Genomic DNA, 17,889 nt, shown 5'->3' on the forward strand with positions numbered 1-17,889 from the left:
CTATTTTTTTAAAGCAGAAGAACACGATTCAGAATGCTTTGCTATTCGTAAAATTGCGGATCTGGGTGCAGAAAAATTTGGTAGATTATAGATGAATTCAGCGATAAAAAATGCAGCTTATTATTATTATTTAAAAGAATATTATTGAACTTCTATTGATTATTTAACTTTAACTAACTTGTATAGTTGAAATAAATATAATTTATAATTTTGAAATAGCGAAAATATATAATGTTAAAATAATATAACCATAATGTTGAAATAAGCGAATACAATTATATTCTTATTGAATGAACCAATTGTAAGATCACACGATTCATTTCTAATATTCATGAATACATTTCTTCAAATTCGCATTCCAGGTCCATGTTTTTAGTTCGAAGAGAGGCTTAAACAGAAAATAACATTTAACTGCTACAAATAGCGTGCTTGTATCTTTGTCTTTATAGTGTAAATCGCACCAACATAGCGTAAAGATGCGTAGCACCTGAAATAAACAGTTGCTTCAATCTTAGACTCGGGAGCTTGTAGAAGCTATCGTAAAAGTGAGAAATCTCCCTATTAACACAAAACCTATTGCGTGTTGACAACAATGAACTTAAACAAATTGAGATATGAATTTAAAAGAAACGGATGATGAAAGCTATCAATTCTTATAAACAAACAACCAGTTCAACATTTATTTGTTTTAGTAATGCTTGTCAATTCAAGCATTTAATATATTAATTTGGAGTATTATTTTGATTTTCACCCTTTCGCACAGATTCTCACAAATACGTGACAGCATAAAACCGTATCAATCAGGGTAAAAAGATAAAACTGGTAACCAAAGTAGTTCTTTAGCAGTTTATTTGTGGGCGGGGTTATAATTGTTTAATTTATTTAATTCACCAATACTTAGTTCAAAATAAAACTATTTAGTTATACTTTGAATTAACATTGATTATATGTATGATTAAACTAACAATAATTAAAGTAAAAGCAAAGTAATTCTGTCTAATTAGCAACGACTACATTTAAGTTACCGTTTTTTATTTAATTACAACTTGATTCTGATTTTGTACGAATGCTTTTCTGAATCACCCGTTCCCAAGTGGTTAATGATAATTAATACTAAAGAGTACCAGATATATGAATGAGCTGCCTAATGATTCAACCTGTTTTTTTTTCGTTAAATACTTCTGTACTACATCCATTTTCACCTGCTTTAATTGTTACTATACTTTTTCATTTTCTATATTTCTTTTCATTTTTTAAAAAAAAAAATTTTTTTTTCATGTTTGATAAGCGAACCGATAAGCGATAAGCGATCCCGCTTTTATAAAATTTGTTTATTATTAATTATTACTTTATATCATTAATTATTACTTTACATTATTTTATTAAATATTGGGGGAGAGCCGTGGTGGCTCAGGGAATAGCGCGTTAACCTTCCTATGAGGTGACCAGGTTCGAATCCCAGCGATGACTGGTCGATACGAATTCCAAACCCAGCTCACACCAACCACAATGCTGACGTAAAATACCCTCAGTGGATTACGGGTTAGACTCCTCTTGCCGTCTAACCGTGGGACTTTTTTTAGTTTTTCTCTCCAGGTAACGCAAATGCGTGTTAGTTAGATCAAAAAGTTCTCCATGAAGGCTCTCAATACTTGATCCAAGAGTCTTTTGGAATAGATGCAAAATTACAAGGCGTTCATCAACGGTTATAAAATAAAATAAAATGCCAGGATTCGCTTGAAAAAACGCATTTTTAAATGGTAGAATACTCAATCGATCGAAATGGTGAACTCATTCGATCAAATATTTCTTGATAAAATTAAATTTTTCATATATATGACTGTATCACGCCTTTTTAAACTGATAAAAATCGCTAGATTTGATTTTTACTTACAGAAATGTTTACTTTTAAAAATAATGATGAACTGTAATCTATAAAAATCAGTATTTACTAAATAATTTTGAAAACAAAATATTATATAACAAAATGTATTATTTAATTTTGAAAACAAATTATGTAACTGATTTACAGCTGGGCGACTGACAGTCGCAAATAAATTTCATAATTAAAAGTGTAAATTGTGTCGAAAATTTCATAATAATCCTTTCGTAAATGTTTCAAATAAGAAAAATACTTAGCTATGTCAGACATCGCTATTGCTTAAAACCAGAACCAAAATGTGTAGTCGAAAAGAGTTAGATTTGCTAGATACTTAAAAATCATATAAAAGTATCTTTCAAGAAATATTTTTGATTTAATTTCATAGAATCTACGGCGTATTATATCATTTCCACTTAATTAAACTTAACCGAGCGCTATCTATCGGAATAAAATGCTATTACTTATACTAACCATGCACTACACTTTTCATAATTAGAGCCCTGGTGGCTCAGGGAATAGAGCGTCCAAATGAGCCTCCAAATGAGGTGAGACCCGGGTTTAAATCCCAGCGATGGCTGATCAATACGAATTCCGCTAATGCTTCACACCGACCGCAGTACTGACTTAAAATATCCCCATTGGTAGACGGATCGTGAGTTAGAGTCTCTTTGTCGTCAGGTTAACCATGAGAGGTTTACGTGGATTACCTCTCTATTTAACGCAAAGGAGGGCTAGTTTCATTAAAAAGACCTTGGCGAAAGCAAATTCTTTCTTATACTTAATCTAGGTGTTCCCTTGTTTTCTGGATTGGGTTTAAAATTACAAGTCTACAGAGTTTAACATTAGTAGTCTAAATTTAAAATTAGATCGGTTATATAATAAATAGCATTTTCATAATTGATTTAAGTTTGCAACAGTCATTCACGACTGTTAGGTTCTTAGTTTATATATTTTTATGCAAGCGCTCTCCATAGTAATTCTGAAATTGTCGCAAAATTCCTATACGAAGAAAAGCTCAGTTTTGCCAAAATTATTAGGGTATGCTATCTAATTTTGAATATTTAAAAAATTAATTATTTATGTTCATGGAATTTTTAATTGATTTTGATAATTTTTATCTAGGACGAAAAATTCCACCGAATTGGCATTTCTTTTGTTGTTTGTTTATTTAAAAATTAAATATCTGTCTTTTAAAATATTAAAACTGTTTGTCCGTTAAAAAGCTCAGATAATTTTTTAGCGCAATATGATAGATATAGTATAAATTCTTGCTTTGTCTAAAGTGTAAGGTACTTTAACTCTAATATTTTTATTTTGCTTGGCGAAATACTTTCAAAAACACTATTACTATAATTTCTTTAGTCGAGTAATAAAGCACGATTTCAGGATAACACTGCCAAATGTGATTACCGGAAGTGTGGTAACTAACACCTCTATCATTCTCTTTCAAAACCTTAGTCTGGACAAATTTAAAATTTCTTGTCGTAATTCTGTTTAGTTAAAGGAATTCTAGAGTTAAAAGGGTTGTTTTATTTCGAAACCAGTTTAATGCATTTTCAGAAATAAAGATCATTTATGAATCAGACATCGGAATTTCTTTAAATGAAAAACCAAGGTATGGTATTGCTTATGATTATTATTATTCTAATTATTGCAAAAACATTTTAGTTTTTGTATGAAATTATGTTTCGGATTGAACTGATTTTACTTTAATTTTATAAAAAAAAATATTATAAAACTGACTGACCAACATATTTATGATTGAGAGATAGCTTTTCATTGTAATAGAAAGTAAAACTTAAAATTATAATTTGGTGAAAGGTTCCATTTCCTATACTCTCCGTATAAGAACATTTTGATTTTTACCTTTGAGAATTTTACATTATACCGAAATTAATCAATTTTATGCATATAAATTTAATTTATTGACTTGCCGTAGTGAGTCTAGCAAAACTCATTGAAACATTAAAAATTAAATTTTAGGTTGTAAAATTCCTATTTAATTCCTATCCTAGACTAATTGTAATTTAGGTACCCATAAGAAATATATTTCTCTACCACCAGTCAGGGCTGAAAGCCCATATATATATCGAGACGGAAAAGTGTAAAAACTGGTAACAAATAAATTTCATTTTTTTGTGTTATTCCGGGAATAATAAAAATCCATAACTACCAATTGTTTTTAACGGATGCAATTTTTATATCGAATTGCTTCTTCGCCATGATAAATTTCCTAACAGTGAATTTTTATTAAAGAGAATAGATTAACTCCTCCCGAGTATTATTTAATATTGAAATAGTTCTTCTACCAGTATTTTTCTCTTTTCCGTCCCGCTTTCAGGCCTGCGCCCAGTTTGAAGTGGCAAATATAATATTATTTAATCAATATTATTAATTTATATAAACCACATTATTATTATTATTTAGTGGTAGATATTAGATTAAATTTTAGGTTGCACTGTTGTAAACCCTAAAAAATATTTATCTCGACGACCCTTCCGAAAGTGGTTGGTATGAAATTATATTCATCAAGATTGTTCTTATCGAATATATTGTAGAACATTTTTTTCTACCTTCATTTCGAGAAAGGCATATTCTTCGTGACTTCTACTACTAGGAGGAAATATACTTCTATATTTATTGTGTATGCAGTAGCTCTAACAAATATATGCTATAGATATATGCGAAATATAGGCTAACAAACAAAATGTATGCGCTAAGAAATAGTAGTAGTTCTATCCAGTTAGCTTCACCCGGAAAAAGGGTACAAAAGAAATAGTTTTACTAACAGTTTTTTTAAATTTTTTACAGACAAATGCTAGACTCTGTTTTTTGTAGCGAAAAACGATTACCTCAACAAATGACTTTCTAATAATCGGGTTTTCACGAATTAGGAGCCAACAGGGGTGAAAGCGAGACGGAAACGAGGAAAGGCTGGTAGTAAAACCTTTCCAGTTATAGCTAGTTTTGGGGAGGAGTTTACTTATTCTTTTTTTAAATTTTTCAACAATATCTACTTTATCTTGGAAAAGAAGCAGTTTTATATATATGCCAGAATTATAAAAGAAATCTTGATAGTTACAGATATTTCATTTTTTTCGAAAAAAATGCTGGAATGAAATGTTTTACGTACCAGGTTTTTCTCTTTTCCGTCTTGCTATATAAGGGCTTTCACCCATGGGAGCCAATCTTATGATACAAATTGTTGATAGCAAATATGGTATCAAACCCCTTAACTGCCGAGTAAAATTAACGTGATTCACTCCCCAGTGCCACGGTTTTTTTCTTACACGGTGCTTTGGTGGAGAAAATGATGCACGCTTTGTAATTTAAAAACAAGAAATAGGAAAGAATGAAAGTACAAAATTTAAATTAAATAATAAAAATACAATATAAAAGATGTTAAAACTTAGCTGTTGTATGATAAATCCTGAAACATGGTTGGACACATAAACCAACATCACATTCATCGCACTGATAGCGGGATTCACGACGAATTTTTTTTCTTGAACAAACAGCACATTTTCGCGATGCATTTTTCTTTGAAGACGTTGATGGAAAGAATAAAAAGCACCAAATACATACGGGAAACAAAAGCGAAAAAAGAATAAACCCGACCTTACTCAAATAAATACACACAAGCGATTAATACGATATCACTTTTCCATAACATCCTTTTCCCATTCCCCCTCCTCCGAAATTAGTAATACATTCGCAAAGCAAACACTTTCAAGGCCATTTTACTGCATTCTGAAGTAGGGGGTGTAGTTCTATTTATAGCAGCGCAATGCAAAGCATCGTACTTCGGGAAAGCGTATATATACGCCTGCGGCAGTTAACGCATTGTCTGGCCGAGACGTATATATACGCCCGCGGCAGTTAAGGGGTTAATAAATTATTAAAACAGACACAAAACACTACTTTGTCTGAATAAACGATGCTTTTTTCAGAGGTTTGGGATTTTCAAAATAGGGGAGGGGGAGGTAACTGTAAAGCCTATCCAGAGTCCCAATGGTTAAAGTCTTTTTTAATCGGACGGATCAAAATACAATTATGAAACTCGTTTGACCAAAACTGAATTAATAAATAATTTAATTGTTTAGTACTTTTTTGTCGTTTTATTAATTAATAATCGAAAACATTTTGAATTATTAATGCAAAATTTTACGTCATTCTAAGATATGTAAATTTAAATTATACAAAATTACAATAAAATCGCTGGGACAGTTACAGGAAAGTGAAAATTCAGGAATCAATAAGGCAAACCAGTGTGTTATTAGACACATTTTTGTTCAATGGGATGCCCGTGATTCTTTTTTTTTCCTTTTTTTTTTTTGCTTAAACGCATACAGTTGCGTAGTTACGTTTATAAAAGCAATCAATGTATAATTCCAATCTATTTCTTCAAACCATTTTAATTATTAACTCATGTAATATGTTTGTTTTATACCCATTGGCAAAATGGGTGTTGTTTTGGGTTTGATGGCGTGTGCATCTTATTTGGACGTCATCACACTTTTCAACTGTGTTCGAGAGTAATAGTAAGCAGTGCGCGTCATTTCATGCGTTGCTATGGCGATCGCTGCTATTTGATATTTTTTTTAGAATTCCTATTTTTATTTTCACCAATAGGCATTTTCAATGTATTATCATAACAATAATTTAAAGTATTTTTATATTATTTTCATTATTAACGTATAATTACTGTCTTGACGGTGATTTTAATATAAATATAAATACTGAAGAAGGAAATGTATTTTGCGACGTCTTGAAACATGTATGCAGGCAGGATTTGAAAATCAATCTGACGACAAACATCAATTGAAACAGTTTTTGCAACCCATGATTTGAAATGTTGTGGCGTTTATCGGAGTCAATCCAGAAAAGAAAAGCATTTGACCATTGGGTAGCCAGTGACCGCAATTAAGCGATCTCAATTTTTACTTAATGGCGGTTGGTCAGAAATATATTGCTGACTCATTTAATCTTATTTTCTTTTTTAACTCGATAGTATAGGTACTACCGCTATTCTTTCTGACTTTGCCATCATAGTCTTTTTTTTCTAGTCTTTTTCTTTGGTTCTTACAGTTTTGAAGATTTATTTATTTTATATATTTTTACTTTTATACTTTATATTTTTTATACTTTAAGTATTTTATATTTTATGGGTCACTTGAAAACAAAGGATAATATTGTTAATTATTTTTCCTGTAGAATTTATTCTATTGTTTTATATTTTTTTTAAACATATAGGGTCCGTTTTGAGAAATATAAGGAACTAGTAAATTTAGTATTCGCATTTTGTTACGCTTACGCGTTGCACTTTTTCCTTTTTCTAAAATTTAGTGAAGATTGTGAATTGTGCAAGACAAAGATTTTAAATACAAGTGCATTCAGTATAAAGATGCAATAATAAGAGAAGAATTATAATTAAGAAATTATATTTTGCGTCATGAATTCCCTGTTCAAGACAGAAAAAACAATGTAAATGGAATAAGAAAATATTTCTGATCAATAATAGAAAAATAGTTTTTTTTTGTATGTGCAATATTTAAATTTCTATGAACCTTTATATTCATTCCTTCTTGTCTCATTTATTTTGGTCCAGATGGTCTAAATTTTTAAAAAAAATACACGTGTGCTGATGCAAAAAAGTTAGCAGTTTATTTAAAAGCAGACATTTCACATCCTAGATCAAGTATTGAAAGACATTTGCCTTCGTGGAGGACTTTTTGATGCAACTAACCAGCATTGATTACATGGAGAGAATGCCTGCGAAAACTTTCCACGGTTAGCCTGACGGCAAGGGAACTCTAATTCATGATTCGTCTACCCCTGAGGATATTTTACGTCAGCACTGTGGTCGGTGCGAGCCGAATGCGGAATTCGAATCGACCAGCTATCGCTGAGATCGCTTATTTTATGATTTTGATTTTTTTTGCAACGGTGTTACGTATCCCACGATTTATTGTTTTTGTAACTGCTTCATATGCATCGATTGTTTCTTTCCTTATTTCTTCTGATACTCCGTGTCTCTTGTATTGACCTTAACTTGCATTTTTATTAGAGGTTCTGGGTCTTCTTCTGCTACTTTTTTATCTAACTCGTTATTAGTATTGTGACTCTACATCAATATATAAATGGATCCAAACAACTCTAACACTGACTTGAACAAACTATGACTAATGACTCCTTCTTGAAATGTTGAATCTTCCATCTCTGGTTCCTCAAAATGTTTAGCTAAATCTCTTGCAATTAATTTAGCTACCATGAATTTTTTAATGATCACATTATGGCTTGAAGATTTACCGTTAACATCATCCTCAGAGCTGGGCCAGTCTTCGTATGTCACAGAGGTGAATGCCACCCTTTCCGAAGGAGCACGTACCTTAACTACTGCTATAATTCATCATGGTTAAGCATCTATGGGTCTTCTCCCATAGGCCCAGCCCATGTTTTCCTTTTCTCTGCTAAGAGCAGCTTAGAATTAGGTCATGTTAATAAAGGTATTCATACGTATTGCTAATGCTTCTGAGAAAAATATTTTTTATTCTATTTTCTTCCTTCTTAAGCCTATTTCAAATATTGGATTCGTGAACAGAAGATGCGAGAAACACAGAGTGTAAAATAGCAGTTCATCTACTTATCATGAAAAAAATGGGAAAACAAACCAATTATCCTGATATAAATGAAACCTCTAGATAGTACAATCATATTTGAACATAGAACGGAAAAGACTTTTGATTTAACCGCTTTAATCTTGGTGTTCCTCTAGTGACAGAAAAAGTACAGTCAGAAATCCGTGTAATGTTTCTGCCTGCAATTACATCGTACTGGAGAACAAGGATTAAATATGAATCCTATGAGGAAATGGCTCTCCTTTTTTTAAATGCGATTATCCCGAAAACCATTGACTATGGATGAAATATTCCATTGGTATTAACACTTCCCTCACCAAGACAAGACATTTCCAACTGTACCGCTCTATCAAAATCCAATTGGTGTTCTTCCTTAATTAGACAAATTTGATTTACTTAAGTGATCAACATACAAGATAGACCAGTGGTCTGGTTACAAATGTTTTGCTTCATTCTATTATATAAGTTAAACTCATGTCCTGATAATAGAGGTCAATTTAGATCGCTGGTCGACTCGACAAATTTCATCTTACGTTATTTTAAAATAGTTTATTTTGATTCAAATAAATAATCCTGTTTGTTGTTTCCATCTGAATATCGTCTATAATTTCATTAATAGCAGTGTGAGAGAATCCTGAAAAATTTAAGATGTGGATTTTCATTAGTAATCAACTTCAAAGAATTACATGATGCTAACCGTTGTATTTCTTAATTTATCTCATAGTGTTATTTTTCTTTTCCTTAGAATGGATCGAGTTTTATTTTCCAAAAAGATATATTTTTGTTTTTGTTGCTCTCGTGGGGACGACGAGCATGTACGCTATTCGGACAAGCATAAGTGTCGGTATTGTCGCAATGGTGAACCAAACAGCTATATGGACCGAAAGAAACAGCTCTTCGAATAGCATAACAGGATGTCCCAATTTTGAATATTACAATAAAACAAGCAGAGTGGACATGGAATACAAAGTAAGTCTGATTTATACAGGATAAAAAAAAACATACATTTTATTCAAACTGTTGAACCGAAGAATTATCATTTTTGCATAAAAATGACTTTTATTAAATTAAAATATTACATTGGGAAACAATTTTTTATGAATATATATATATACATATATATATATATATATATATAAAACATATATATATATGAAGTCAGCATAGTGCCTAGCACAGAGTCAGCAATCAATCATTGTTATCTATCATTGTNAAATCCTTTTCCTATTATCAACCAACCTGCTAATTCAACCCATTTAACCTGTTAGCACCCTGCGTTGTGTTTATGGTATAGGACAGTTTCCTTTTTTCCACAAACATAAAATTGTGCTTGGATAAGTGTTTCAGTTTTATTATTTATCTAAGAGAATTAAAAATGTTCTCTTTCATTATAATTATTTAATGATTTAGGTTTCTGGGACTAGATTTAGAACATAAGTAACTGGAATTTTTTGATATGAATTGGTGGCTGGCAGTAGAAAATAGCCATTTAGTTTAATGCAGGGTTCATTTAAGTTCAAAATGAAGATAAAACAAAGGAAAATTATAGACATATGAGAAAAAGGGGGGGAAAGAAAAATAATAATAAAAAAATAACAAACAACTGGGGGAAAAAAAACACGAAATTTTTTAAAAAATTCGGAAAATAAGGGATATGATCTTTTCATAAGCCCACACGATTATATCCGCAAAAAGGGTGCTTTCTGATATTGTATCAATATAGCCAAAGCAAAATATATTAATACAATAGTGTGAGGATCACCCAAAAAATTTTTTTACAAGAAATACAACAAATAAAATCGAACACAATAAGTAAAAATAAATAAAAATATAACACGTAAGAACAGAAAATAAAATAAGATAAAAAGAAAAAAACATTAACTATAAAGCGAGTTGCGAATTCAAATGTACTTACATGAACGGGAAATTTTTCAAGAACGATTTTAATAAAAAGATTTTCGCAACAAGATTGCCAGATTGCTGCATTACTGCATTGCTAAAGTGCGTTTGATTTATAAGTTACCAAGGATGGGCCCGAAATGGATGTGCGCAAGGTAATATTATACGGGATAATTTAAGGAAGTTAACCATAAATAATTTTAGAAAATAAATATTTATTTAAGAAAAAAGTAGAAAAGAGGAACAAGAATTGCCTGTTTTGTACATAATTTTAGCCACGGATTTGCCCGAAATGGATTTGCACATGGAAAAATTATATAATTTAACAAAGGAATTTTTTTAGTAATGGAATTTTTTAGTAAATAATTTTGACCACATATCACATCGTAAACGAAAATATTTTATTGCTTTTTTTGCTAGTTTCCACGTAGTAAAAAAGTGGAGACTCTTTTCTGCTTCTTCACTTTAGGCAATTCTAGAAAATCTTGGTTAGGAATGCATTATTAAATTACATAAAAAATGTAGCTCGTTAAGAGAAACGAATTTCAGATACGAAATCAGCGACGTGAAAACATCTGAAAGAACTGTTTCAAAATCGATTGTAACAGAGAAAATAATCCTCAGTGTTATTTATTGCTTATCATATTTAATTTTTTTTCTAGCTTTCTTCCATAGCACGTTTGACGGGAAAGAAATCTAAAAAGTGTATCAGTTGTAACTATAACGCTAACAAAATATTTAACTTTTAGCTCACACTTGAAAACTATGTATATATGAAGCACTTGTCAGTTTTAGAAAAAATGTAAGTAAGTTAACAAGGATATTTTGCCATTTTCTTATTTTACTAAAATTAACGAAAAAGATTGGAGTTTTCAAACCACTTTTTATAATTTAAATAGGACTCCAAAATAAAATGATGGCACTATAAAATTGATGAATTTTGTAAATATAAATAAAAACTTGTAGCGCTTTTTCTCTATTCTTGAAATTTATTTTGGAGAAACTAAACATTTGTGGTCAACAGAATGTAGCAGCACGAACAATTATATTTTAGACAGAACTTTTAAAAAATGAAAGAGGTTTAAATGTTGAACAAAAATGCACGTTGAAAATGTCAAAATTCGTGCATAAAAATGTCGACACGGCGTGATTTGTACTTATGAGAAGAAGAAAAGCTCTCAATAGGTGTTTTTAACCAATTAAGCACGGATTTAACCTTTTGCTTACGGCTTCTGTTATTCTAGGCCATCAATTGTACCAACTTTACATTTCAAACTATTCACATTTAAAACAAAAATACTCTTCATATTCACTTTCAATAGGGAACGGAAAAAATATACAATTAAAAGTTGCTCAGTTTGGTCGTTTTTAATTAATTTTATTATTCTCCACTTTCTCAGTATTTTTAGTGTGCAATTCAGAATTGAGTGAATAATAATGAACAGATAATAATTGACCAATTAACCTGGATTTAATTTTAGAAATCCTTCCAAGTGTGTGTAATTGGGTACTTGAAATTTAAAAAGATGTATTGAATCTGTGCCAGCTGATTGTTCATAAGTAAAATGGCGTGTTAAAGTTGAGCTAAGTGTTTCTCCTCATAAGTTTCACCGTATGAGTTAGAATGTTAATTAACGTGAGGTTATTTATATAAATCGCCGCATCACGCATTGAATGAGTTGAAATGTAATTCATTCACGTCTACGTCTTTTATCTAGCACAGATTTTTTATTTTCTTATTTTATTGTAACAGTGATATATTTTTGTTTTGTGTATCTGACAACTTGGATGCATGATCTATTTGTTTATGTTGTACATGGCTTTATACCTGTCTTTGTGTTAAGTAAGAAATATATAGTGAAAGAATTAAAATCTTTGTGAAAGAATATAGAATGCGCGTCATTTAATAGAATTGATACTTGATGGGCATGGCTTACTCGAAATAGAATGGAAAGAAGAGCTGCTAACGTAAACAAATGCCTCGTTTCAACAAGCAATCAGTCTCTCGAGAATCCCAACACTACGTCACTTGCGGGTATCTCGTGAAAACCAAGCAGTGACGTGTATTTATACATGTAAAACGCAGTGCAAATGGCCCTATTATAAATGTTACGAAAATCTTACTACCAAGATTTCTTTAACAGTTACATATGACTGTTTTATTACCGAAGATATTTAAAAAAAGTTAGTGACAAATAGTTCATAGGTTAAAAAAAAAGTTAGTTTCAGCCCACGATTCTTTCCACTACTATCGCCACTCAATATAAAATATTTAGTAGTTCGGCTTGTGATATAAAATAAACATACAACGAAAAAAAAAAATTTTTTTTTTTTTTCATTTCATGAAAATTTCGAATCTTGATAGTGAATAGCAATTTTTATTTTACATGACGTGTATACACGTCATGCGCTCCGCAATAGGGATTTAGTCTGACATGTACATGTTTCCGTGAATAACCGAAAACAAGAGAATGTCGACTTTCACCGGTGAATGTTAACAATCACACAGTCGCTTTGGCGAATGACCGAGATATTTGTTATATCCGATTTGATATTAGTTTATTGGTCGGTATTATTATATTTATTCCATATTTTAATATCTGCAGAGGATAGATTAGGAGAAGCATCAGTGTTCGATGTGCCGATTAAATGCATATTGAGCAGTGGCACGCGACCTTAACACGTTGAGCCCCGCGTCTGCTATCGGTGTCTGACACTGGACTTTCCATTTAGGCAGCGTCAACCACAGGTTGCTGACACTGAAATTACGTTTAGGCCGCGTCTACCACCGGTGGCTGAGACTGAAATTACATTTAGGTCGCGTCAATATCACCTGTGACTGACACTGGAATTTCATTTAGGCTGCGTCAACCACCGCTTGCTGACTCAGACCTTTGGAATTGCAGAAAATTTATTCAATATTTACTTAATTATTGTGATTCTTGGTTTAATAAATTCAATTTAGTAGATTTTTATTCACCACTATTTTTAAGCAATTCGTAGGCATATATAATTCACCACTAAATAATGATATGTCATGCTAAACCTTTTAAAAACTAGCAAAATCTGTTATTATTTGCAAATTTAGTTCGTAGTCATTTACAGTGTAAAATTAGCGTGGCGTTCAACGTGTAAAGAAACATTGATATAGGGCATATCGGGTAGTGGCACGAAACCTTAAAAAAACATCAGTGTAGAGCATACTGGGTAGTGGCACTTAACTTGACCTAGTATATATTTCGGACATTTACCAAAGCGGCTATGTGTTTATATATCAACATTCACAGATAGAAGACAACAATCACCAATTTCGGTCATTCAAAGTAACATATCGTTTATTTACTCCACTATGTTATCTTTATTAAACCTTATGTCATGTGAATTTATGTCCTGAAATCACCGATTTTTTTGAATGATGCTGGGTTTAACCCTTTGTACTCCAAGAACTTTAAAATGCTGTTGAATATAAGCACTGAATCATTTAATATACGCACGTCAAACGCACTTAAATGAGCAATCTTTGATTAAAATTTTAAACTGACAGCTATNTTTTATCCACCACTATTTTTAAGCAATTCGTAGGCATATATAATTCACCACTAAATAATGATATGTCATGCTAAACCTTTTAAAAACTAGCAAAATCTGTTATTATTTGCAAATTTAGTTCGTAGTCATTTACAGTGTAAAATTAGCGTGGCGTTCAACGTGTAAAGAAACATTGATATAGGGCATATCGGGTAGTGGCACGAAACCTTAAAAAAACATCAGTGTAGAGTATACTGGGTAGTGGCACTTAACTTGACCTAGTATATACATATTTCGGACATTTACCAAAGCGGCTATGTGATTATCAACATTCACAGATAGAAGTCAACACCCAACAATTTCGGTCATTCACAGTAACATATCGTTTACTTACTCCACAATGTTATCATTATTAAACCTTATGTCATGTGAATTTATCTCCTAAAATCACCGGTTTTTCTAATGATGCTAGGTTTAACCTTTTGTATCCCAAGAACATTAAAATTCTGTTGAATATAAGCACTAAATCACTTAATATAAGCTCGTCAAACGCACTTAAATGAGCAATCTTTGATTAAAATTTTAAACTGACAGCTATTTAATGATTGTACACCGTATACTTTAAGTAAAGAGACATATTTGAATTTCATGCTTTTTAGAAAATAGAGGTTAGTTAAAAATGTTTTAAGTATTGAAGTTCAAAACTTGTGTAATTAGTAATATATTTTGACTACTATGGTAAGAATAATTATAAGAAAGCAATCTATAATATAAATAAGAGTTTACCAAAAAAAAAAACATTGATTACAACTTTTAATAAGGAGTGGCAGTTAGAAAATGTTTATTTTTTACTCCTTTCATAAAAGAAAAAAATAAAATAAATTTTTCTTACTTTTATAATTTTCCTATACTAAAATATCTCTGAATAAACAGTGTACTTTTATTAACTATTATTATTTTTTTTCAAAAACATAAAAAAAGCAGTTTTTTTTTCTCATTCTAACCAACTTTTTTCTGTTTTTAGGGAGAACATTACAATTGGGATATCAGAGCACAATCTCATATTCTGGGTTCATATTTCTATGGTAACATAGCTACCCAATTGATCGGAGGAATATTAGCTGAAAAAGTTGGTGCTAAATATGTTTATGGCGGAGGAATACTTTTGACAGCCATTGTTTACTTGCTGACGCCATTGGTCGCCAGATGGGGTTACACTGCTGTTGTCGTAAATCGGATCATTCAAGGTCTAGGAGACGTAAGCAGGCAATTTTAGTTTCATTAAATACGCTGTTATTAAATAAGTTGCTGAATTAATGGACAAACCAATTAATTACATTGGGGAACAATTTTATTTTGTTGCATGTAGACAAGTATTTAAATTTTTCATAAATTTGGAGTGGAAGTTTCAAATCTGAAATTAGTTTTTTTCGGAATGCTATAGTTTTTTTTCCTTTCAAAATGATATTCTTAATTTCTTTTATTTCTGGTCTGAATAGGCAAGTTTAAAATGAGAGTATATGATTATATACACTTGTCTGCAACCTTGAACTTAACACTTAAGACAAAAACATCTGTCTTTAACGTATCCCACCATAAACTTTTTTCTATATTTTTTTTAATTTCCAATGAGCTGCACAATCAGTAATCCCGATGAGTAGACCTAGTGCGTTCTCCAGAAGTGGTATCCACTCTTTCAGGACCACCACAATGGGTGAGATACCATTGGCCATGTTAATTTGGACGTCTAGTTTCTGCCGCACTAGATGGCAGCACCGAGACTCTGTTTGGATGCTAAAGTGCACTAGGAATTTAATTTTGCCTAGAGCCAATAAGGCACTCCAGCGATCTTTTACATGCCGCATAATCATACGACATGGCCCGCTGAGGATTTTCTGCATCACGAAAATCTGGTGTCTGGGCCGGGGATCGAACCCGCAGACTTGGGTCCCATCATAAACTAAAATCTGAAATAAGGGCCAGCTCTAAGAATTTCAAAATATTAGCCAGTAAATTAGCCAAATGTGAATACTTTTCGCCAATTTTCAAAAGTTCTCCAAATGCAAATCTTAACAATTTTTTATAATTAATTTTTTCCCATAGGGAACTATTTTACTGTAGTTTGTTGCAGGTTTATGTTATTTGGACCCAATTCTAATTGGTATGCGGTGCATCTACCGAAAATTACTGTAATCGAACAAAAAGTACTGATTTGTTTGGAAAAATAAATTTGATGTAATTTTGAGGATAATATATATTTTTGAGTAAAAAATATATTTCCGTTCCAGTGGAAAAAACCACACGCCAATACTTTCGACAAAATACAATCTTGTTTATCCCTTATTTATTTTTACCCCCCACCAAATTTACTATTATATCGCATTTGGTGTGGTGGAGAATGCTTAGCTGTCAATGTCTTTCGTCCTCATGTTATTTCAAAGGTAGGGAAGATATTTTCGATGTACTTAATATCTTAGAGGAAATAAAAGAACATTAAATAATCAAATAAACTGGAAGTATTTGATTGTTTTGCATTTCTTAAAATAAATATTCCTTTCATAAAAAGGCATATAAAAATGAAGTTTAAATGAACAAATTCTAAAGAAAGAAAAAAAATTGGGAAAAAAAACTGGTTCATATGAACATGAGTAAGTAATTCGTAACTACTCCCTTATATTTAATGTGAGCCAGTTTCTTATTAAAAATCATATTGAACAAGGGTATAAATTAAGTTCTCAATGAAAGTTCGTCTCTTTAAATGAGTGAAGTAGTTACTAAATTTCAAAGTAGTTTGTAGTCACAACAATTAAAAGAAAGGTAGTTGTAGTTAACTACATATGTAACGAAATAGTTGTTGTAAACTACAAAAATAATGGAGTTTTTCTGACCACTGATCATGATAGTTGTCTCCTTTTTCAATTTCTTCAGGGAATTTTGAACACAAATGCCTTAAAAAAACTAATTAATCTGTCTAATCATTAGGCCAATGTTGCATAAATGCATCATTATATTTCTTTTGATATTTTTCATGTCAGAAACTTTTTTGCGTCTTAATATACAAAATTTAAGCACTTTTCAATGAAAATAATACCAGTTTCGTTTTTTAAATTTCTATGCTTTTTCGTAAAATGTTTTAACTCTAATCAATGTTTTGCTACCACTTTCATTACCAACTGCTCAGGATTCGGTTAAAAAATATTTTGAGAAACTGTACATAACTATGAACTAAAATTTACAGATTTCCTTTCAATTTTGCCAACTTTTAAGAAGGCTCAACACAAAATAACTGTTATAAAGTGGCATTTAGCATGAGCCTTTGATTTATTCAGAAGCAGTGGTGATTGAAAACCATAAAAATCGAGTTTACTAAACCAAGAATCATACATTAAAACACTATGCTAGAAAATATTTATTCACTGTTCGGAGCAAGTTGTTATCTTTGAATTTTAAATATTGCGTGGAGATAGGATTTCCGGGCTGGTATATATATATAGTGAACCAAATGTTCAGTCCCTTGCCTTGCTATACACACATAATGTCATTTTTTGTGGATATAGTGAACCAAAAAAGTGAGAAAGTTTGATATAATGAACTTTTTTCTGTCTTCGACTGATTTTTTTTCTTCATTTTTTTGATATTTTCAGGGAATATAAACTATCCAAATCTGAAGTTTGTAACATATGGAAAAATAGGCAATTAATAATTTCTGCTCATGAAAAAAATTTAGATGGCAGAATAAGTTGAGAAAAGCAGATCACAAGGATGATGAAGAAGCATTACTGAAGTGGTTCACCATTCGAAGAAGCCGCAATTTTCCTGTATCTGGACAAATGTGGATGAATTTGCTAAATGTTTTTATGAGACTACTTTCATGTGCTCGAATGGCTGGTTAGACAGGTTTAAAAAACGGAATAACAGAAATTCAGGAAAAATTATCTGAGA

The 17,889-nt window shown here is 31.2% G+C and overlaps 1 protein-coding gene across 1 annotated transcript; it reads left to right on the forward strand.

Moving 5' to 3' along the window:
• Positions 1-3,316: 3,316 nt before the first annotated feature.
• LOC107449228 (sialin-like) lies at positions 3,317-17,840 on the forward strand. The gene is made up of 4 exons (XM_043054737.2): positions 3,317-3,497; positions 9,266-9,489; positions 14,972-15,213; positions 17,675-17,840. Exons 1-4 carry the CDS (start codon positions 3,485-3,487, stop codon positions 17,838-17,840), a joined length of 645 nt encoding a protein of 214 aa, XP_042910671.2. The 5' UTR covers positions 3,317-3,484.
• Positions 17,841-17,889: the final 49 nt, after the last annotated feature.

The sequence above is a fragment of the Parasteatoda tepidariorum genome, chromosome 10, assembly GCF_043381705.1.
Source record: "Parasteatoda tepidariorum isolate YZ-2023 chromosome 10, CAS_Ptep_4.0, whole genome shotgun sequence".
In the NCBI taxonomy this organism is placed as follows: domain Eukaryota; kingdom Metazoa; phylum Arthropoda; class Arachnida; order Araneae; family Theridiidae; genus Parasteatoda; species Parasteatoda tepidariorum.